Source organism: Heliconius melpomene, chromosome 2 (assembly GCF_056956725.1).
Source record: "Heliconius melpomene rosina isolate 202511_hmr_F chromosome 2, ASM5695672v1, whole genome shotgun sequence".
NCBI lineage: Eukaryota > Metazoa > Arthropoda > Insecta > Lepidoptera > Nymphalidae > Heliconius > Heliconius melpomene.
The window spans coordinates 9421347-9445794 of record NC_140390.1 but is presented as its reverse complement, the minus strand read 5'-3'; the positions used below and the strand labels follow the sequence as shown (position 1 = coordinate 9445794).

At 34.9% G+C, this 24448-nt stretch overlaps 2 protein-coding genes and 1 long non-coding RNA gene across 5 annotated transcripts; 2 read left to right on the top strand and 1 right to left on the bottom strand.

Annotated features, from left to right (window-relative positions):
- The first annotated feature begins 1254 nt into the window (after positions 1 to 1254).
- On the top strand, positions 1255 to 6304 carry LOC146540809 (uncharacterized). Of its 2 annotated transcripts, XR_014879046.1 has the most exons (4): positions 1255 to 1918; positions 4775 to 4929; positions 5632 to 5733; positions 5943 to 6304. It is a non-coding gene; the product is annotated as an uncharacterized LOC146540809 (long non-coding RNA). The 2 variants fall into 2 exon arrangements; XR_014879045.1 differs by lacking the exon at positions 1255 to 1918 and having other exon boundaries at positions 4701 to 4929.
- On the bottom strand, positions 2919 to 10966 carry LOC146540808 (phenoloxidase subunit 1-like). Of its 2 annotated transcripts, none has more exons than XM_085202297.1 (14): positions 10817 to 10966; positions 9681 to 9791; positions 9070 to 9259; positions 8546 to 8648; positions 7910 to 8030; positions 7416 to 7621; positions 6979 to 7107; positions 6675 to 6798; positions 6139 to 6303; positions 5584 to 5712; positions 4995 to 5185; positions 4545 to 4690; positions 3983 to 4218; positions 2919 to 3766 (listed from the first exon to the last, which is right to left on the bottom strand). In XM_085202297.1, the coding sequence occupies exons 2-14, from the start codon at positions 9780 to 9782 to the stop codon at positions 3560 to 3562; spliced, it is 2049 nt and encodes a 682-aa protein (XP_085058423.1). In that variant the 5' UTR covers positions 9783 to 9791; positions 10817 to 10966; the 3' UTR covers positions 2919 to 3559. The 2 variants fall into 2 exon arrangements, with proteins under 2 accessions (XP_085058423.1, XP_085058430.1); XM_085202304.1 differs by having other exon boundaries at positions 9681 to 9786; positions 10817 to 10934.
- A 6859-nt stretch (positions 10967 to 17825) lies between these two features.
- LOC146540807 (phenoloxidase subunit 1-like) lies at positions 17826 to 24210 on the top strand. Its single transcript, XM_085198489.1, has 14 exons — positions 17826 to 17982; positions 18149 to 18259; positions 18631 to 18820; positions 19004 to 19106; positions 19323 to 19443; positions 19795 to 20000; positions 20085 to 20213; positions 20453 to 20576; positions 20673 to 20837; positions 21166 to 21294; positions 21420 to 21610; positions 21951 to 22096; positions 22666 to 22901; positions 23280 to 24210. Exons 2-14 carry the CDS (start codon positions 18158 to 18160, stop codon positions 23484 to 23486), a joined length of 2049 nt encoding a protein of 682 aa, XP_085054615.1. The 5' UTR covers positions 17826 to 17982; positions 18149 to 18157; the 3' UTR covers positions 23487 to 24210.
- Positions 24211 to 24448: the final 238 nt, after the last annotated feature.

The window sequence follows — 24448 nt, the reverse complement described above, 5'->3', positions numbered from 1 at the left end:
CTAAAGATTTTCTTTTTGAATTTTAATCTTAAACGTAGGTATTTATGAAAAAAAATTATATTAATATACTTACGTCTTCAAATTTATTAATTATCGAGTATTCTGAAATAATATTAGATACTTTTCTTGAGCCATTATTTCTTTTAAATATCTGGAAGTGGGATTCCCCACTTCTCCATACGGAAGTGTCTTAACACTAGGTTCCTAGGTTCCCTTGCTATGTGCGGGATACAGCGTGAAGTAAATAAAAAGAAAGCAATTGAGTTTGATGCGGGCTCTTCTCTGCGTTGCCGTAGTACTGACTACTGACATTTCTATGTAACTTGACAATACAAAAGTTCTTTTCATAATCTAATTGAATCCCTACTTGAAGCCTTATTTCCACCGCGAGCGGAACGGACCATTATGGACTACGTTGAACTCTCAAGAGTAAACTACACACTTGTACCTTCACCAAGAAATAGTCTGGCGGAAAGGACCGAGAGAGCAGAGAGTTGAAATTCTAGATTCTAGATGACGGGATGAAGTAATCACAAAATACAAAACTCTTTTTAACCAACCCACTGTATCCGCGTACTTAAGACATGTAGAATGCGTCATACAAAAAAATATAAGGTCAGTAGTGACGCGACACATTTAGCGAGGAAATTTAATATTTATTATTTTTATTTCTTCGGTCTGGTGTCGAAGCAAAGCGCGGCGTTGAGTTCCGCCACTCAATACGCAATGGCTCTAGAATTCGGCGGTATTGTGGGAAGGAGTGTACTACAACCCTTCCCTATGCATACTCTGCTACATGCGGGATACAGCGTGAAGCTGAAAAAAAATCCAAAACTTGTTATTTTAATTTCAGCATACGAGCGAAGTCGCAGCTAAAATCTAGTAAAGCGTGTTCTGCAGTAGAAACTTAGTGCCTATATGCTAATATATCAAGGTTATTTCCAAAACTGCTTCCCAACACGCTATTTATTTGACCTCAAAACTTTAATTATTATGTATTTATACGCTTAACTACCTAAGCCTCTGTGATGGTTGTGGGTTCAAATCAAATTTGGGGAAAAGTTCTTGGTTAAAGCATAAGTGTTTTTTGTTCAAAGATTTACTACTACGTTCGTACTATTATAATCTATATATACGAGTATAAAAGGACTTGTCCTCACTGACTGAGGTAAGACGCACGCACAGCCGTAACCGCTGTGCGTAGAAACGTGGAATTTGGACAGATGTTTACTTTCGTAATCTGGACATCCACTAAGAAAGGATTTTGAAAAATTTTAACCCTAAAGGGGCGAAATAGGCGTTGAAAGTTTGTATGGAAAAAAAATTAAATCAGCACCGATTTTTATAAAATTTGAAATTTAGATTTCTAAAAGTATTTAATTGAACACGTGTTTCATCGTTTTCTAGAATTCTCCCTCTAAGGTTGCACATAAGGGGTTGAAAGTTTGTATAGATTTTTTTTAAATCGTCACCAATGTTTATAAAATTTGAAATTCAGACTCTTAAACGTATTTAATTGAACACATGTTTCATGGTTTTCTAGAATTCAGCCCCTAAGGGTGCAAATAAGGGGTTGAAAGTTTGTATGGCAAAATCTTTAAATCGCCACCGATATTTATAAAATTTGAAATTTAGACTTTTAAAAATATTTCATTGAAGACATGTTTCATGGGTTGTTAAAATTCACCCCTAAATACGCAAGCGAAGCTGCGCGCGTCCGCTAGTAATATGATAAATGGAAAATGAAAAAAAAATCACTAAATTATTTTAAATATAATTTGATTCTTAAGTATATAATAACACTAATTTTTCTCCTTTTCGTTCAGGCCGTTGTTATAGCGCAGAGGCACAAGAATGTGACTAAACGCGATGGTTGTGGGTACGATTCTCACTCAGGGGAATCGGAAAACGGAGAAAGGTGTGTTTTAACACTAAGTTCCCTCTATTTTCTCTGTTATAGGCGGGATGCAGTGTGAAACTGAAAAAAAAACAACTTATCATTAATTTTAAGTTAATAGTCCATTATGGCGTCCCCCTCGCTCAACTTTGTGAAATTGTATCGGAACACGTGAAGTGGCGGAACTCAACGCCGCGCTTTTTTGTCTAATCAAAGTGGGATTCCTCCTCATGAGAACCAAACCTACAACCATCACGTTTACAGTCGGCAACAGTCCACCGATGGCTTCAAATTAATAAAAATAGTGTCTCAAGGTAAGTTCAATAATAGTATAAAGAAAATACATTTCCTTCATGTAATGCTCAGCGGGTCAAGGACATGTCTAAACTAGATTAAAAGTGCACTCGTGCAGAGAAAATGTGATAACTTTTGTTGATATATGTAACTCATACACTTTTCTTATTCTTTGTTTTGTTTTATGCTTGCATATGAAAAAAAAACCGGTCAAGTGCAAGTCGGACTCGTCCATGGAGGGTTCCGTACAAATTTCAGGATGGATCACATGTGATCTCGCATTCAAATAGGTCGTGTCATATTTATATGATCTCACGTGATCAGTGACCTCAGGAGTCACCCTGATGGTGAGTGAACACCGCCGCCCTCGACCCTATGTAACACCAAAGGAGCTAGCACCCAGGTCGTATCGATCTGGAAACACTGCCGCGGGTAGGCCATTCTCTTGCAATTTTAATGAAATTGTAAGATTGTAAGAATATCCTGCTCAATGACAAAAACTGAACAGGCAAAAACTTAAAATGTAAACTTAAAACTTAAAATCCGTAAATTACAAAGTACATTCCATTACTGCTTTTTTTTTGTTATTTTCAATGTAGAGAAATTATTAATTATTTCTTATATAAAACATTATTCTTTGAATATGTGGCTAGAATAATCGATAGATCTATTACCGTAAAACAAAATATGTGATAATCATGGTTAAAAGGTTAAATAATAGTCAATATTGGTGAAAGGCTAATTTATTCAGTCTTATGAATTACAAAGTATTTACAAATGTACACAATTAATATCTAATACTATATAACAAGTGACCCGACTAAAACTAACTAAAACTAAATATCGAAGTCCATTTTCAAAGCCAACTCGTACACCAGTAACAACAATTTGAAATATCAAATTTATACTCGGATATATTATGTATTTGTATATATGACTTATTTTTACTAACTGAGTTTTATTATATATGATTATTATATATGATTTTTATTATATATGATTATTTGAAATATATGATTTTTATAATTGCATTTAATATAATATTATGGTTTACTAATGAGAGTCAAAGTCACGGGTTCATTTCCGTAGTCATTATAAAATGGCTTAAATATGCGTCGTTACTGGCTTTTTTTTAGAGAAAAACCGAGTGTTTTAACAGGTTACTTTTAAATGTGTATTAGTTTTTTTATATAATAGACACGATTTTTCAAATTCTCTTATTACATTCCAAGACAAAAAAATTAACATTCAAATCTATATTCAAAATATTACAATAAAACTTTTTTTAAAAATTTTGAAAACAAAATAAGTTTTTAATAACATACCAAAATAGTCCGTTATACACACCATTCCAATTTTACCGTAAACTTACCGTTCATGTGGTCGTATAGCATCTGTAAACTTGATGTTACATTCCGTAACCGCCATATTCGCAGTCAGGAAATCCCCTAAACTTGCGACTGGAGCTGGTCTGTCAAAGGGGAATCCCATGGAGCGACGGTCTGGGTACTTGCGGTCCCTTATACCGCAGTAGGAGGCTGCATCGTTGCAAGTACCTACCAACTCTTGTACTACCTGGCGGAGGGTTGATAAATCATTTTATATATAAGAAATATCCCGTTAAAGACCGTACAAAGTGGAGTAGGTTGAGTAGGAAGGCAGACCCTGACAAAAGCCGGGATTAATGCCTAGACGAAAAAGAATAACATATTATATTGACAAAATGTTCTTTAAAATTTACTATTTTAATACATATATCGTCGTTCGTAATAGAGAATTGAATATCCTTACCCTATCCTCATTCCAATTGGACACCATACAGAACAACACCATGGGGTAACCTTCTGGAGTTCCCTTCGGTATCAGCATGTGATGCGGCCAGCCACAACCGCAGAAGTCGAATTCGGCTGCTGCTTCGGAGCCAGAGTCACCAGGTCTTAAATTCTGATCGCGGAATGTCCTCTCGTAGGGGATGGTGACAGAGGATAATAGACTCTTCCTTTGTATGCTGGAACTGCCGGCTGGAACTGGAAGAGAAGTAAATGAGCCATTGTGATGTATTGGGACTGTGAGTGATTTTAAACGCGATGGTTGCAGATGAGATCTTTAATTATTTTCATTTCCAGTAGCTTCATTTGGTGGCGTTGAGTTCCGCCAGAGTAGGCAGGTTGAGATTTTTAGTTGCGGAGCGTTCTTTATTAAGAGATGGTAACAGGGGATAATTTGGGAAAAATATCTTGTTTACTTTTACATACAAGTGTACAAGTTAGCGTGGAAAATGTAGGTTGCTTTAAAATAGTGGTATAGTATAGTATATTTTTTGATAAATACTATTTAACACTGTAATACGTACTGGCCTGAGAGAATTTATCCAATTCGATCATAAGACGACGTTGCTCTTCAAACGGTAGCTGTTTTCTATTCTCATCCAAAACCGGCGCTATGAAGATGCGGAAGGTACCCATGCGACCTGCTCCACTTGAATTGTTTACTTCAATACTGTTGATAATATACATCATTATATTAAGTAATTTTTGTATTTTTATAATTTAGGTAAAGAAATTTTATGGCGAAACTTTTCAGATGCCATAGTCGGACATGATGGATAAGAGGAATGAGATAGCGTATTCTGACTAAGTTGTGGGTTCGTTTCAATTGAAAAGAATGATCAGATAGCATAGAAGCGTCGAGCTGATTGCCGCCACACAACGGAAAGTGTAGAACGGAGTGCCTTGCCAGTAAGTTTTTTTCCTATTCTGCTATGCTGAAAAGCATGGTACTGAAGAAAAATCCAATTTCTTACCTATATTCAAATTCATCATGTTGCAAATGTGTAAAACGTGCGCGGACACTACCACGCGGCATGAAGTCCAAACCACGACCCAGTTCCACAGTACTCTGTTCCCACTGAGTGTGTAACTGATTCAAACCCCCACCTAATGGCCCTTGACTACGAACAGAGATCCCAGATACTCGGATACCGGGGAAGTCCAACTGAAATCCAAATTTAATTAAAATTATATCTTTTGAGAAAATGTATGCAGGTGCAATCAATCGTTAAGCATTCGTATTATCGAAAATCCAGATACTCGAATTTATGAAAAATAAGGGGGCAGTCGTGGCGCAGGGGCATAAGCGTGGACTGTAAACGCGACTGGTTATGGGTTCGTTTACCGCTCAAGGAAATGAAATATAAACGAGGCAAACTGTTTCATTGAGTTTCGCCGATCATCAAGCAATGCCTTGAGTATTTGGCGAAAAGTGGGTGTGTCTTAACCTTTGATCAATTATACACAGTTTAGTTAGTGTATAGTTGATCGGCACTCAGGTTCCCTCTGCCTACGTTGCTAAGTGCGGGATACAGCGTAAAGCTAAAAATAATAAGAACTTACCTTATCCCTTCTATAAGGTGGTAATTTAGTTTTATATAAATTGAACAGATCGTCTATATAGGCGTGCCAGCGGTAGAACACCGGGTCGCGCATGGCGGTCGCCGAGTCACCCATTATGCCGAATAGTTCCTACAAAAATGGGTAAAATAGGTAAGTATATGTAATTTGTTTGAGTACGATCATGGTCTTGGGTATTTGGTGTTTTGAGATATATGAATCTGTGGCTGTTTGTTATTTCGAAATAAGAATACTTTTAGAAATAAATTGTCTATATAAGTAAATATTACATTATTTTTTATTGTTAATGCTTCGTACCTATCTTTGATTGCGTTCAAAGGAATATTTGATATTAATTTCAGCTTAGTACCGAGATCAATGGAGCTACCTCAAAATAAATGGTATTGACAGACGGACAGACGGAAAACAAGGTGATTCTATAAGGGTTCCATTTTCACTTATTGAGGTACCCTAAAATATTTTAACTAACTAACTAAGAAAACAAAATATTAAGTTTTTTGTTATTTTTTTGTAAGCCTTAACTTTTTAAATACTTACCAAATACCTATGATCGGGGTCGTGAGCGTAGGCCATGAACACGTGACCCATGTTGTGCAGGTTTCCATAGTAACTGGGGTTCTTACTCAGCATTGAGGCCTCCATCAAGTTACCGAGAACGTCGATGCCGGTTTGTTCATCTAAAGGCATTGTGCTACCGTTGGGCTGGAAAAAGGTAATATTTATAATTTAAATTAATATACTACCACTAGAGGCCAGTTGCGGCGTAGGGACATAAGCACGTGACAGGCGCGACAGGTTGTGGGTTCTATTCCCACTCGAGGAAATGAAATGTTTAATATTTTCATTCTCTCTCAGATGTCAAGGCAAAGACAGAATATTTTTTTTTATTCTATTAATAAATCTATAGGGGACTAGTAAGTTATAGTTATATATAAATATATATACATATATGATACCATAAATACACCATACTACTACCATAAATACTCAGAAATATATTATTTCAATTTCATGTTAACATGTCAAAATATCAAAAATAAAATCATTAAACTACTACTACTACTACAAATTACCAAAAGTATAGCCATATTGTTGACAGCTTCAACGAAATGGTCCCTCCATAGTTCCATTTGGCTGACGTCGCTGCGTATTTCCTGCACAGGGCGGTCCAGGTCGCGGAGTTGGGAAAATGCGAATCTATTACAAAAAATATATTATTATATTTATATGAGTTATTTTATTTAAAGCGCCGCATTAGTTCACAATGTACATATATGAAAATACTTTGCTTGTCTCTCAAATCAAATATTGTAGACACAAAGAGCTTAGTGTCAAGACACTCCGTTCTAAAAAAAAATGAATAAAAAAATATCTTACCTTGGCGGCCAAGCTCGACTTGCAACTTGAGAATCCAATTTAGGAAAGTACGCCTCAGCGATGGGTTGACGGAAATCATCGAAACGATCGACCCGACCGAGCTTATTACACAGTCTCTCTGTGGTGTATCTGTTATATAAAATGCTTAAAAAAATCTAAAATATTTTTTTACAAGTGTTATTCACACTAAGGAAAGGAAACTATTTAGAAACGCTCAAAATTTGAACGTAGCGGGACTCGAACCCGCACCTCTTATTTACTGCTCAAGCACTCGTCTAAAGCCTACTGTTATATCTAAAACGCGAAAGCGAGAAAGCTAGTGAAAAAATTGAAAGATGGAGGATAAAATCATTATTATAAAAATAATCAAAATCGACTTCTTAAAAATAATTAACTGAAAAAAAGTTTACAAATTTATATAAATGTATTCCTATTACCTAGCAATAAGCTGCTGGTGCATATAATAAAACAACTCGCCGCGCCTGTCTTTGTCCACAATGGCGCGGTTAGCTGAGTCGAAGGGGTACACGAGATGCCAGTGCCAGTGGTGGAGATTAACGCCGATATCCTCACGGAAGTAGGCTACACGCTGTTCCGGCTCTAGATCGGAAGCTGTATAGTTCTGAGGAATTGGGATTGGTATCTGCAAATGAATAGACGAAATAATATATGGAAGGCAGAGTTCTCCGTTCCCCACTTTTACATCGAGACACTATGTATTGCGATTATAAGTGAGAAATTGAAAATCGAATTTTGTTGTGTAAAGTGAGAAATAGATATAATTTGTATTAAATATTGTAGGTTTGATGATCAGTTAGATTTGTTAATATAAAAAAATTACAAAGCAAAAAAGGCAGCAATTTCTCCTAACGTAAAAAACTTAAAAATACTTAATTTTTAATAAATATAAACACCATTTTCTCCAACTCACCCTATCTAACGGTTCTTCAACGCTAGAGACTTCACGCGCCTTCCTAAACACCTTCGGGTCTAGGAACTTATCGGGGAAGGTTTCCGCGAAGGTCGGGAGGTCTATACCTTTCGTGTCGTCTCTGGAATGTTTTTATTTGTGAATATATTTTTTTGGAGTTTAAGTAACGATTATCTTTTTTAATTTGTTCAAAATGTCAATGTCAATAAAATAACAAAGAAAAATAAAATGATGGTTCTTTTTTAGTGTATCTCAAAAGAAAAGAATCAGTTAAATGCGATTCGGACTTGCCCACCGCCACAGCCTTCCGTACCAGGTTCAGGATTGTAGCTCAACGGGAAGTACAACTTATAAAAGTTGACAAACTTAAGTTTGTGAGGATATCCACTCTACTCAATTTAGTCTGAAATGAACTACAAATAGCTGAAACTAATATCAAATACCCATCTCTACGGTCCAGTCCAAGTTTCTTCAAAATTGGTTTAGGTTCTTTTTGATATAGGGGTATCCGTGCATTTTGGAGCAGCCACGTATTTAGGTAATTGATAACTATTTAACATATTTTATTTTTTATTACTTACTTTTGCATTTCACGGAATTTAATAAATATGAAAAAGAATCTATTTTGTTACTTACCTGTGCAGTAAAGCCACAGAAAGGCAGTAGTTAAACATGTAAGGATTGATTCTCAGCTGACAGTACGAACAGAGGGACACAAGATCAGTGACATCACGCATACCTGTAAAAAAAAACCATAAACAATATAATGATCTACAAACTCAGAATATACTTTTATTAAATTAGTGAATCAATTTTACATTTTTAAATATAAATTATTATAAAAAATACAAATATTTTTAGTTTGATAATTTTATAAGAATTAAAAATATTATTTATACCCTAATAATTAATTGTTACTAAACAAAGAGAAGTAATTCTGAACAAAACTTGTATCAGGTATACACACAGGCATTGTCAAGTGAAACTTTTATAAAATTCCTGAAAACCAGAAACTTTGTCTGATATCTGAATAAATGTTGAACTCTGATCGCGAGGTAAAGCGCGGGGTTAATACCTGCTACTCAACATAGAACGGTGTATAATAATAATTAAAAAATATTAATATGTCTTAATATATCTAATAGAATATCCAACTTTACCAAGAAACACATCAATAAGGTTCCCAGCCATTCTCCTATGTTTAGGTATAAACAAGGAAAACTGGTCGTTATAAGGCATTTCCATGGGCAGAGATAGGTCTGGCAACGCAATGTTCCTCACAGGTATGGGGCTCAAACCCTTTCCGAAACGACTTGAGAGGATATTGCTTGATTCCTTATACTTTTCCGGCTGAAAGAATATAAAATTGGTTTTAATTTAGAGTTAAGTTAGCCCATAAAGTTAAGATGTGGAGATTGCAGTCATTTTCACATGTATACTCCTGTAAAATAAAATGGAAAATGGGAGAGGCCGTTGGTGCTATACAGGGTCTGACTATAAAGATACCAGTTGTGGTTTAGATTTCCACTAAGGGGAATGAGTTATTTCTATTTCTCCTTCCTCTGCTCTGCTCGCTCTGGTAACAAGACAAAGCTTTATCTTAAAATTAGGTGGTGTTTAGGAAATGTCTTGAAATTTGTCTTGTGTGAAATTATATACACACTCGCTTGTCACCTTAGTTCTTCGTAAAATAATGTTAAGATAAGAGATTTTACCTGCCCAGATATATACACATACAATGTGTGACTAAAACGGAAAAAATAATACTTACGAAGTAATTTTCAGGTAATTGTAAGACGGAACCATCTTTTGGCATGAAACATGGCTCTGTCGGTCTGTCGAAGAACAATAACAGATGCTTCTTGTCAGTCATGCTGCTGTACTGGAAGCAATGTGATAAAATAATAACATAGAAAACAAATTAAAAGATAATAAAAACATATTAACTTAAAAGTAGCCTCTTAATAGATTAATTTGTAAGAAATTAAACAATACTACACAAAAAAATCTTTAAACAGACGAAAACATGAAATTTTAATTAAAAAAAATACAATTATAAAATATATCATTAAATAATTATAATTATACAAAGAAAAACAATCTAAAAGGAAAACAATAAGATAGTAAAAGGAAGAAGCTAAGAATAATTAATATGTATTTAATAAATAACATAATCAATCCAACATCCTGTCTCACCAGTCACCACCATTTCAAATTCCTGTTAAATGAGGATTAAACAATAAAATAACTGACCGATAAGGAAAGGTCAAATTTCTATATACTTATAATAAAAAAACACTATAAATGTTATTAACCAAAAAGTGGAAACCAGACTATTCTGGGATGGGCACGGATTACTCGACTCCTGCGCCCATGGTCGCTAGTTAATTTTAAAAAATTGGCACCATCTTGGCGCTGTCCAATTGTAGGCTATAAGCTTAAATTAAGGATAATGTTTTTGCTTAAAAGTATAGAATAAGTGGAGAATGGAGTGTCCTAGAACATTGTAGTACGACATCCCACTGCAAAAACCTACAGGTATCTGTTTCTTTAATTAAACTTATTTTTTATGAATGATGCGTGGTAGAATAGATTACACCAAGGTTGCCAAATTTTGGACAATGAACTTTTACTCAAATTTATGGTAATTAGTTTTTGTTAATAAATTGTAAGTATACGTTTCTTTAGTGAACTCAACATCATTTCAGTGATGTATGGGATCGAAAAAATAATGGTGGCCAGTTCTTATGGGTTTCCGTTATGAGCAGGTGGTTTGTTATTGTTTATTTTTGTATCAAACTAAAGTTAATTCTTTTCTCTACACTATAGTGTACACATATAGTTGCCTATCTTAGGCCACTAGATCAAATTTCGTTTAGCTTTACACATCTATATAAAAAAACTCACCTTTCTTTACAATTTAAAAATACACAAAATTAATTTAAAAAAATAACTATGTAATTACAAAAAAATCATTAAGTTTAATATTAAATTTGAAACTGGTAAGCCGCAGTAATCACGGCTGAATGTATCCTGTTCTTGTGCAAATCCCTATATATACTCGTAGGTAGTCGTTGCACCGTGTGTCCTTTCAGACAATGTGGATCGTGTGCAAAACAAAGGGAAATTGTGATCCTGGTCGTTATCACAAGGATATTTGGTCATTGCAGTTACTGAGAACTGGTGATACCATTAAACTCACATCTGGTGCAAATTTCTCATAATTTTAAACATTAATCTATTTATTATAATTTAATACTTATTATATTTGAGACCGTGGTGTGTAGACTACAGGTTTCGCCACTCAAGAAGCAATGTCTTGAAAATTATTTGGAAAGTGGGGAATGGACGTGTCTTGTTACTAGGTTCCCTCTGCCTAAACAGGGTTGTTTATGCTGGAAACGGCGTGCAGCTAAAAAATACTTTTTTTTCCTTTTGATTATAAAATATGTAATAATACAAACATACACGTGCTATTTTGTTAATTATTAATAACTTTGTTTCTTCCCTTTACAGTTTTCCTGTTTTCCATGTTTGTATAATGATTTCAACAATTATAAGTATATGTTAATATTTTACTTATTTTAATATAATATAATGGTGCCTTGGATGCATTGATGAGACGATGAATCGTCAGTACAGCTGCGCGTTTGGCCGTTCATAATGAAGTGTTGGTACCGACGCGGTTATACGGCAGCTAAACGTGGATATTACAGAAGAAGAATGAAAGAAAGATGAATGCCGTGGCGATGCGATCTCTTCCTAGGATATGCGGATTCAGCTTAGCTGATCGAATCCGCAATGAAGATGTCACGGTGAGAATGAAGAAGAACGGGCTCAGCTGATTTGAACGAATGAGTGATGAAAGATTTATGACGGAAATATGAACAGTAAGAGAGGTAGGGCTCCTTTTACCTCTCCTACCGTCACCATTTAGACAAAATCAATCAAAAGTGCCCTACATGACAGCATGTCACATGATGTCGTTGCGATCACCAGGCACACAAATGAATGCATGTACTACACCGATGCCAAAGAAGACGCCGTCGGCAAGTTCTTCCGTCGAGCCACAGAATACCAGTCACCGATATAATAGACTATAACTTAAAGATCTCTCATAAAGACCAAGAGGCGATAAATAAATTAAGGAGAAACACAGAATATCCTCCAGAATTATAATATATGATACAATAAAAAAAAATAACGCAACCACCGGAACAGAGCTAACAATAACAAATTAAAGCTTCAATTCTTTTGCTGTGTAAAGGAGTATACTGCAATATAAATTTAAAAAAAAAGTCAAAACCACTCAAAATCAAAAGCACAAAACAGCAGAAACGGGTGCGGACCACCAGTGTCCGCGGTGTGCTATATCTATATATATAAAAAGACTTGTCCTCACTGACTGAGGTAAGACGCACGCACAGCCGTAACCGTTGATGGTAGAAACGTGAAATTTGGACAGATATTTACTTTTGTAATCTGGACATCCACTAAGAAGGGATTTTGAAAAACTTTAACCCTAAAGGGGCGAAATAGGAGTTGAAAGTTTGTATGGAAAAAAAATTAAATATGCACCGATTTTTATAAAATTGTAAATTCAGACTCTTAAAATGATTTAATTGAACACGTATTTCACGGTTTTTTAGAATTTACCCCCTAAGGGTGCCAATAAGGGGTTGAAATTTCGTATGGAAAAATCTTTAAATCGCCATCGCTTTTTATAAAATTTGAAATTTAGACTCTTAAAAATATTTCTTTGAATACATGTTTCGTGGTTTGTTTTAATTCATCCCCTAGGGGTGCAAATAAGGGGTTGAAAGTTCGTATGGAAAAATCTTTAAATCGCCACCGATTTTTATAAAATTTGAAATTTAGACTCTTAAAAATATTTAATTGGACACATGTTTTATGGTTTATTAGAATCCCAAAATCCGCAAGCGAAGCTGCGCGCGTCCGCTAGTATAATAATAATTTAAAAAACACAATATAAATCAAAATCCGGAGTTCTTGTTAAAAGTTAGAAATTTTTCAAAAATATTTAAAAAGGTATGTGGCCAGGCTAAGTCTATGCATATAAGAGCAAAAGTTTTGAACTCTAATAATAAAATTAAAGCTACATGGGATGCTATTACTACTGTATCTGGAAGATCTAGAGCTGTCAGTGAACCTATTAAATTAAAAGTTAATAATATAATCTTAAATTCAGATTTAGAAGTGGCAAATACTTTTCAAAAATTTTTTTCTGATATATCAACTGAAGTAACACGTTCACTGCCATCATCTCCTTCGGAAGCAGAATTAATACTAAAAACCCATGTAAATAGTTGTAGACAAAATTTTGTGTTTAAGAATGTGTCACCAGAAGAAATTGTCAAAACTTTTAAAAGCCTTAATTTAAAGAAAACTGGTCACTTATGGGGCATGTCTGTTAAAGTTTTTAATTCAATTATACCTAATATTGCTCCTTACCTTGCTTTAATTTTTAACAATTGTGTAGAATCCGGTACTTTTCCTGATTTAATGAAATATAGCAAAATAGTGCCGCTTTACAAAAGTGGAGATAGATCTGAGCCTGGTAATTACAGACCGATTTCTGTTTTGCCATCCTTAAGTAAAGTATTTGAAAAAATAATGTTCAACCAGCTCACAATTTTCTTAAATATTAACAATTGTTTCCATAGTGAGTAATATGGTTTCACCAAAGGCAAGTCCACTACGGACGCGGGTGCTGCACTCCTAAAGCACATTTATGACGCATGGGAGAGACATGGGAGACGCATCACAAAATGCAATTGGAGTGTTTTGTGACTTATCCAAAGCCTTTGATTGCGTAGACCATGTAACTCTGTTATTAAAATTAAAACATTATGGTATACAGGATACTGCCCTTGACCTTATTGCCTCATATTTAAACCAAAGAATCCAGAAGGTTAGTATAAATAATGTAAAATCATCTGGATCTCCTCTAAAGATGGGCGTTCCACAAGGATCCATTCTTGGTCCCCTTTTATTTCTTCTTTACATTAACGATCTACCTTTTTATGTGAAGAACCTATGTGATATTGTACTTTTCGCGGATGATACCTCTTTAATATTTAAGGTTGACAGAAATAAAATAAACTATGACGATGTGAATAGCGCATTATCGCATATTCTTCGTTGGTTTGATGTTAATAATCTAATGTTAAATGCTAAAAAAACTAAATGTATTGAGTTTGCTTTACAAAATGTTAAAAAAAATAATTTCAGTCTACTAATTAAAGGAGAAACTCTCAATTTGTCGGAATCAGCTATTTTCTTAGGTGTAACTATAGATTCCAAACTCCAGTGGAACGCTCATCTGGAAGCACTTGCGCATAAACTCAGCTCTGCCGCGTTTGCAATTAAAAAAGTAAGACAAATGACGGACGTTGACACTGCACGACTAGTCTACTATAGCTATTTCCATAGTATTTTATCTTATGGAATGCTGCTATGGGGCAGTGCTTCAGACATAAATTCAATATTTATCCTCCAAAAAAGAGCCGTGAGATATATTTATAAACTAAGAGCGCGAGATTCTCTGCGAGATGTTTTCAAAGATGCAGGTATTCTTACAGTTGCTTCCCAATTTATATACTATAATATTCTCTTTGTCCGACAAAATATACATTGTCATAGTAAACATAGTGACAATCATACGATAGAAACGAGAAATAAAGATAAGATTGTTACTCCAAGTTTTCGCCTCCAAAAAGTTAATAAATCTTTTATGGGTCTGAGCATACGTGTATATAATAAAATTCCACAGTGTATTCTAGATTTGCCACTTCCAAAATTTAAAATATCAGTAAAAAAAATTCTAACAAGTAAAGCTTATTACACTGTTCAAGAATACTTAGAGGACAAACATGTATGGAATTAATGTCTATTGAATGTAATGCAGGATAGCTGCCAGCTAATGTAATAGATTGTACCATTGACTTTGAAAAGAGCAACTGTTGAGTTTCTTGCCGGCTCTTCTCAGCAGAACTGCCTTCCGAACCGGTGGTAGCTTTTTGTTCATATGTTCATTCGACGATTCAAAAGTGCTTATAATAAGTTTATTTGAATAAAGAATATTTTGAATTTGAATTTGAATAATATACTTTACTCAAGTGACTCATTATGGTTAGTAAATAATATTTCTTACAGACTAGGTTAGTTATTATTATATTTTTAAATAGTTGTTATTATATTATTAATATCATTTTTACATAAATATTACAATACACACGAATGATCGCTGCACCGTCTCGTTTGCAACGGAACAGCAATGATCCATGTATATGCGCTCCAGTCTATTAGACATCACGTTCAGTATTTTGCTGGTACCACCCCGTACCTTACGCATCAGAGATCCACATCTTTTACTCATGAGGGCGAAGGAACAGTTAACACGCGCTTCAGCATACATTTTCTTAATGATCCTATTGAAAATTGAAAATAATTTCGTTAATATATCTAACTAGTGGACGCGCGCAGCTTCGATTGCTTATTTAGGGGTGAATTCTAATAAACCACGAACCATGTGTTCAATGAAATATTTTTAAGAGTCTAAATTTCAAATTTCATAATAATCGGTGGCGTTTTAAAGATTTTTCCATACAAACTTTCCACCCCTTATTTGCACCCTTAGGGGAAGAATTCTAGAAAACCATGAAACATGTACTCAGTTAAATACTTTTAGAAGTCTGAATTTCACATTTTATAAAAGTTGGTCCGGATTTAAAAAAAAAATGTATACAAACTTTTAACCCCTTATTTGCACCTTTAGGGGGAGAATTCTAGAAAACGATGAAACACGTATTCAATTAAATACCTTTAAAAATGTAAATTTAAAATTTTATAAGAATCGGTGCCGATTTATTTTTTTCCATACAAACTTTCAATCCCTATTCCACCCCTTTAGGGTTAATTTTTTTTAAAAATCCCTTCGTAGATTACGAAAGTAAACATCTGTCCAAATTTCACGTTTCTACCATCAGCGGTTACGACTGTACGTGCGTCTTACCTCAGTCAGTGAGGACAAGTCCTTTTATATATATAGATAAATGTATATTTGCTTAGTTGAAGCGGGCGAAGCCGCGCTGGTACGCTAGTATTGTTATGTAAACTCAATTTAACAAATAGCATTTTCTCTAGAGTTTTCCAGCAGTTTATAAATAGCGTGTAACAGTGTTCAACGCTCGTGCCTGCCATTTAGCTCAGGGTCAAGTTGGATGACCTTTACGAAGTGGATGCAAGGGTGGGTTGGTATTTATAAATCTCCATATAGGTATCGTACTAGGCGTCGCCCGTAATTTATTTCACGGGACTTAGACGTAAACTGGGAAATCATTTTTTTTCCGTTCCCGTGGGAATTTCAAAAAATTAACAGTAACCGGAGGCCGTTGTAGTGAGGATCAAAATCTTCCGAAAGTAAACACAACACGTGTGTTCGATTCCCACTCGACGAAATGAATAATTTAATATTTCCATTTCCTCGCTCTGGTAACGAGGCGGTAAAAGACGGCGGCGATGGCTTTCGTCACTCAACACGCTATGCCCCTGAATACTCCGTTCCCCACGTTCTGCAAGATTCTGGAGGCATTGCATGTTGAGTGGCGGAACTCAACGCCGCGCTTTGCCTCAACATCAGAGCGAACAAATGGAAGTATACCTTTTTTTTATATATTTCCTCTCCTCGAGTGACACTTTGTGACCCTGCGCCACGACTGACGTCATATTCTATAATCTTCTATAATATATTTCTAATAAATTAAAAGAACATAAGCAAATATGCCATTACTCGTTAAATTTCGCCTTTTAACACGCAACGTGTTTGTTATGGCATTAACGTTCACGTTAGAAAGTAGATTGAATTAGTATTCAATTCCGTCGCTCTCTCGATGAAGAGTAAAAAACTGAATGAAACTAGACTATAATTAAATAATAAGCGATTATATATACATAAATGGTTCATTTTATAAATAACTTACTGTTTATAAAATAAATATAGAACATACTTATCATAGCGGTTATTTAACCAAAATTAATAGCAAGGAAATAACAAAAACATTTACTGAAATAATCTATAAAAATTGTTATGTTAGGAGAAATACAGTATTTTTTAGCTTCAGGAATTTCTTTTCAGGAAAGCATTTTCTTGCTCTGATTGTGGATTCCATTAATCAGATGGTGCGATTCCCGAGTGGGAATCGAACTCACAACTGTCGCGTTTACTAGGCAACTGTGCTCCTGAGCTATGACGGCTTCAATTTTCTTTAGCTAATAATATTGCTATTTAATTTTCTTAGGCTTTAAGTATTCATACAGCCTGAAAGAACTGAATAGCAACGTTTAGATAAGTCACTTGGCCACAGTACTATTACAGGCTATCTTTAGCAATGCAACGCTACAAAGTAATTTTAACTAAGTAGTAACCGCTTACCTACAAGACAGCGTTACCTAAACATTTTTGATTAGTTTACCATTTACCCCATCTAAGTAATCCTTCACCTATTTGCTCATTCCTGCTTCTTCCGAGGCAGCGTTAAGGGTCGAATAGTTTTTCTTTCACGTGGCCCAGTGTTCAATAAACGCCAAAAGTTATTTTCAAATAGTAGTTAATACTTTGCTAAATGCAAAAACAGGAATAGAAGTTAGAAGTCGGTTAACGATTAATAAAAAAACTATAATAAATTAATGCTTAAAACTTTATGAAATTCCCATCAGGTGTGATTTGAATGGTAAATATCACCCGTTATCAACAACTGCGGTGACCAAATATCCTCCTGATAAGGTCCAAGACCACAACTTCCCATATTTTTTTATTTTATATATAATAAAAAGAATCCAAACATCATTTTGCACACGATTCATATTGTACTACAAGACACGGCAACAAGTACCTTTATATAGAGAACTTTACTAGGATAGGATACAGTCAGCCGTGGTCACCCTGGCTTACCGGAAGTCTTAAAAATTTTAGTTTTATTTTCAATATTTTTTATATTATATAGTTTTCTTAAATATATTTTGTTTTTATTTTTTTAAAATTGTGAATAAAGGTAAGTTTTTGTTTTTTTTATTTGTATACAGACCTAAACAAAAGGAACATAGTGTCCTAGAAAATACGGTATTCTATTATTCTGCACTTTTAATTACGTTATTTTTAAGTTCAAATTTCTTTTTAATTCTTTTCTATGATATTATCTTTTCTCATATTGTTTCCAGTAAAGCAGCATGGCTAACAAGAAGAATCTATTATTGTTCTTCGACAGACCGACAGAACCATGCTTCATGCCAAAAGATGGCTCCGTCTTCCAATTACCTGAAAATTACTTCGTAAGTATTACAATTTTGTTATTTTATTTTTATTTTATAGGAATGCATATGTGAAAATTACTTAATTCTTCATTTTTTGTATATAGTATTGGTGGTAACATTTGTAGATTTTGTATCAGCTTAAAATACTCCGTCCCCCTTTTTTGCCGAATTCTAGAGACTTTGCGTGTTGAGTGGCAGAACTCAACGCCGCGCTTCGTCTCGACACAAATTAGAATATGCTTAGTGTCAAGATACTCCGCATCCCACTCATGTGAATGCAAGACCTCGTTTGTTATGTTGGAAAAAGTGCAGGGAATCGAACCCACGCCTGTCGCCTTAACAATTGGACGCTTAATTCAAATTTAAAACTCTATTTTATATTATTTTAGCCGGAGAAATACAAGGAATCGAGTAATGTCCTCTCAAGTCGTTTCGGCGAGGGTGTTAGACCCATACCTGTGAGGAACATCGCGTTGCCAGACCTGTCTCTGCCCATGGAAATGCCTTATAACGACCAGTTCTCCTTATTCGTACCTAAACATAGGAAAATGGCTGGGAACCTTATTGATGTGTTTCTAGGTATAGTAGTTTTTGATTTTGAATATTGCATATAATGTACTTAATATTTCACTTGCCTCTTATTTCATATTTATGTTTTTGATGGAATTTGTTACAAAATTGTAATGAGTAAAAAAATATTTAATCAAATAAATAAAAATATATATATTGCTTATATTAAATTTAAATTATTTTTTGTATAAGGTATGCGTGATGTCGACGACCTCATGTCCCTCTGTTCGTACTGTCAACTGAGAATCAATCCTTACATGTTTAACTACTGCCTTTCAGTGGCTTTACTGCATAGGTAAGAAACAAAATAGATTCTTTTTTAGTAAAATTCTGTAAAGTAATCTAAATTTATCTAATGAAATGCTCAAATCTTTTCGATTTTTAGTATTTGTATTACAATAAATATAAAATATTAATTTAAAAAGAAAATTATAAAATCAAATGAATGAAATCTGCAAGTAAACCAAAATTTCCCAAATATATTCGTATATTTTCCAAAAAAAAATTTCAGAGATGACACGAAAGGTCTAGACATCCCGACTTTCGCTGAGACCTTCCCCGACAAGTTCGTAGACCCGAAGGTGTTCAGGAAGGCGCGTGAAGTGTCTGTCGTTGAAAAACCGGGAGACAGGGTGAGTTGGGGGAAAATGGAATATTTTTACCTTTATTACGATACATGAGGCTTAATCATTTTCTTAACGCATCTTGCTCATATACTAGATAGAGTACGCAAGAACTAGAGTTTGGTGTTGCCAGTTGTGTGATGTGATTACAATGTCTACCCGACCCGCAGGAATTATATTTTTTTCCTTTTGGCAAGACAAAGTTCAAACAATTTCTTAAAAGAAGTGTTTTAACGTTAGGCAGTCTCTACTTACCCTACTAACTATTGTATACAGCATTAAGCTAAAAAGGAAAATATAAAAAATACATACTAAACTATATATAATTTTTAATGAAACTCTTTATCTATTAATTTTCAGATACCAATCCTAATTCCCCAAAACTATACAGCATCAAATCTAGAACCGGAACAGCGTGTGGCCTACTTCCGTGAGGATATCGGCGTTAATCTCCACCACTGGCACTGGCATCTCGTGTACCCATTCGACTCGGCGGACCGCGCCATTGTCGACAAGGACAGGCGTGGCGAGCTGTTTTATTATATGCACCAGCAGATTGTTGCTAGGTAGGAGTAATAAAGTAGTTAAACAGCACTAATTTAGAAATCAAAATGGCTAAATTTACCGAACTTTTCTTTTTAAAATTACAGATACAGCACAGAAAGACTGTGTAACAAGCTCGAACGAGTCCGTCGTTACAATGATTTCCGTAAACCCATCACTGAAGGGTATTTCCCTAAATTGGATTCTCAAGTCGCAAGTCGAGCTTGGCCGCCAAGGTAAGATATTTTTGTTAGCTTCACATTGTATACCACAAGTTGTGTTAAGACACTCCGTTGCGAGACATTGCGTGTTGAGTGAGGGACTCAACGATGCGTCTGTCTTGTTACCAGCGAGAATATCAAAATAATAAATCATGCAATCCCTCGAGTGGGAATCGAACACAACTATCGAGTTGATTGTCAGATGCCGCGCTGTGCTATCTTATACGATTGTAAACTTATATTAATTCTCATAGGTTCGCATTTTCCGATATCCGCGACCTGGACCGTCCCGTGGAGCAAATACGCAGCGACGTCAGCCAACTAGAGCTATGGAGGGATCACTTCATTGAAGCTGTCAACAATATGGCTATACTTTTGGTAACTTATAGTTGTTTGAAATAACACATCCTTCTTAATAAAAAATATTAATTTATTAGACTTTGGGTCGTTGATGATAATTTGACCTTTTTCCAGCCCAATGGTCGTACAATGCCTTTAGACGAACAAACAGGCATCGATGTGCTGGGTAACTTGATGGAGTCCTCAATAATAAGCAGAAACCGCAGTTACTATGGAGATATGCACAACATGGGACACGTGTTTATATCCTACGCTCACGATCCCGATCATAGGTTTTTGGTAAGTATATACCAGTATTTTTACTAAAAAAAAACTTTTTTTCCAATAATTATTAATAAGCTTCAAACGTCGGAAAGTATTTTCTAAAAACTTTCTCGATTAAGCCACTTTTCAGGCAAAAAAACAAAATCATAATCGGTTCCTCCGTTCGGGAGCTACGATGCAAAATATAGACTGTGAATCTGTATGTCTGTCTGTTGCATAGCTTTATGCTCCAAAAGTATCAACTTTTCTTGACAACTCCGGATTCAAAAATTTCAAAAACCCAAGAGATCACTCCAAAATTATCCAAAAAACGAAGTATTTACCTATTTTATCCATTTTATAGGAACTATTCGGCGTAATGGGTGATTCGGCAACCGCCATGCGCGACCCGGTGTTCTACCGCTGGCACGCCTATATAGACGATCTGTTCAATTTATATAAAACTAAATTACCACCTTATGGAAGGGATAGGGTAAGTTTTTTTTGTTAAAGATATTCCTTTTATATGAAATTTAGAGAAAAACAGTCAGTGCCCAAAATGTTAGTCAAAAAAACGTTATATTCTTCCAAATAATACAATCTTAATAACATTTTCAGTTGGACTTCCCCGGTATCCGAGTATCAGCGGTCTCGGTCCAAAGTCAAGGACCATTAGGTCGGGGTTCGAATCAGTTACACACTCAGTGGGAACAGAGCACTGTGGAACTGAGTCGTGGTTTGGACTTCATGCCGCGTGGTAGTGTTAACGCTCGTTTTACCCATTTGCAGCATGATGAATTTGAATATAAGTAAGGAATAGTTTCTTTTCAGTTTCACGCTTTTTCATAGAGCTAGTGTTAAGACACTCCGTTTTCACTTTCTGTCTGGGTTCAAGATATTGCTTGTTAATTGGTGATTCTCAATTGCTGCACTGACTGACTGACTGATAGTCTGATAGTTTAACTTTGTCATAATATAATCATTACCTCGAGTGTGGATCGAAGCCACGAAACGGCAAAGGCAGTTCAGTTTTTCTATCTTCTAAATTTCTTCATCCAATAATAAAAATGACTTTAAATTATTATATTTCACCTAAATATTTTTTAATTTTATTAAAATTATTATTAATTAAATTTAAAAACTAAACAGCGTTGAAGTTAATAACTCGAGTGGAGCAGGTCTTATGGGTACATTCCGTATCTTCATAGCACCAGTTTTGGATGAAAACAATCAACAGCTACCGTTTGAAGAACAACGTCGCCTTATGATTGAATTGGACAAATTCTCACAAGCCAGTACGTATGAGAGTGTACAATTTTATTTTTATATATTACTAGCGGCCCGCTCGCGGTTTCACCCGCGTGAACTATGTTATTATTAATTTCTGTCTCCATGGCTACGTCCTAATGACGTCTATGCAAAATTTGAGACTCCTAGCATTTGTAGTAAAGAAGTTTCATACAAATTTTCAACCCCAAAAACAACCCCTTAGAAGTCGAATATTGCAAATTCCCGTCTTAGCGATCACCTACGTCCTATAAATAACTCCTATGCAAAATTTTAGATTCCTAGCACATGTAGTTTCTGAAATTCCGTGATGAGTGAGTGACCTTTCGATTTTATATATATAGATTCCGTAGTTTGGAGTAGGCGGTATTTGATATTGTAATATTTGTGTTTTATATACTCGTATTATACATTTTCGTTTCAGTACTCAACGCTGGGAATTTTGTAGTGAAAATAATTTAATAATAATTTTTATCCAGTGTAGGAAAGACTCAAACTAACTAACTGCAAATAGCCTCAGAATTTTGTAAAAACAATAAGATTATACACGTTTTAACTAATTAAGATATTTCTCCAGTCCCAGCCGGCAGTTCCACTATCAAACGCAACAGCCGATTATCCTCTGTCACCATCCCCTATGAGAGAACGTTCCGCAACCAGAACTCAAGACCTGGTGACTCTGGCTCCGTAGAGGCAGCGGACTTTGATTTCTGCGGCTGTGGCTGGCCTCATCATATGCTGATACCTAAAGGAACAGCAGAAGGTTACCCCATGGTACTGTTCTGTATGGTTACCAATTGGAATGAGGATAGGGTAAGTGAAAAGTAGTATGTGTGTCTAATAATAGCAAGCACAAATTCCACCAAAAAATATTCAACCCACAATCCTTAAAATTAAAATAATTATAATATGTTGATTTAATTGAGAACCTTTCTGCCCCAACGGCCACCTCACCGAACTAGGAGTGTTCTCCTTGCCATGACGTCTGCCCACTGCTACTTCAGCTGAGCAATCCCTCTTAATTAATTGATGTCCTTGTTTTTGATTCTATCACGTAGGGAAATACCGAGCACTCTCTAAATTCTGACGAGATACATGTTACATGGTTAGCGACCACGTGTCGCTGGCACACTGATTGAAGACTTACATCTTGTTTTTATTATATAAACTCAATAATATTTCAACCAACAGGTAGTACAAGATACAGTAGGTACTTGCAACGACGCATCTTCCTATTGCGGTATAAGAGACCGCAAGTACCCAGACCGCCGCCCCATGGGATTCCCCTTCGATAGACCAGCTCCAGTCTCAACCTTAGGGGATTTCCTGACTGCGAATATGGCGATTACGGAATGTAACATTAAGTTTACGGATGCCATACGACAACATCAACGATAGATTTAGGGTAGAATTTAAATGGGGTGTATAACGGGTTAGTTCTGTTTTGGATTTAAAATAAAAAAAATGTGTAATTTCAAATTTTTCAGTTGGACTATTATTGCAAAAAAAATTTTAAGAAAGCCAAAGATTTTTTTTATATTTTAGTTGTTTGTTTATATTGTTATTGCATTTTAAAATCGATTTTGTTGTACAAAAAATCTAATATAACTTAAAAATAAAGGAAACCTGTTGAAACACTCCTTTTATATGTAAAGCACGTCAGTAACAACGCAAATTTCTATGCCACTAATTACTTACCGAGGACAAGAACCTGTGACTCTATATAGTGGCTGCGCGGAGCTCTACACCGCAAGAGATATTGACTCTAATTAAAGAATACTTATTTTGACATTACTTCCTTTATAAAAGTATAAATTATTTAAAATAAGTATATGTAAACATTTTTTTTATTATTGATATAAAAATTATGATTATGTATATTATGTATTTAAATTTATGTTTTACATTTCATCTTATAACATTAAAAAAAAATTAAATGTAATGTTTTTAAATTGTTGTTACTGGTGTACGAGTTGGCTTTGAAAATGGACTTCGATATTTAGTTCTAGTTAGTCGTAGTTAGTTTTAGTCGGGTCACTTGTTATATAGTATTAGATATTAGTTGTGTACATTTGTAAATACTTTGTAATTCATAAGACGGAATAAATTAGCCTTTCATCAATATTGACTATTATTTCACCTTTTTTAATGACTCCATGTTGTATTTTACTTTTCCTTTTTAATTCTAATGATACTATCATCATCATCAAAATAAATATAATGAAATCATTAAATTCATTTATAGAGTATGAGTGTGAAAGAACAAGACAAAGTAGCATTGAGTGCCATTCATTCAAGCCGTAATGTCTCAAAAATTCAACAGTGCGTGGGGGGCGGAGTGTCTTAACACTAGATTTGAT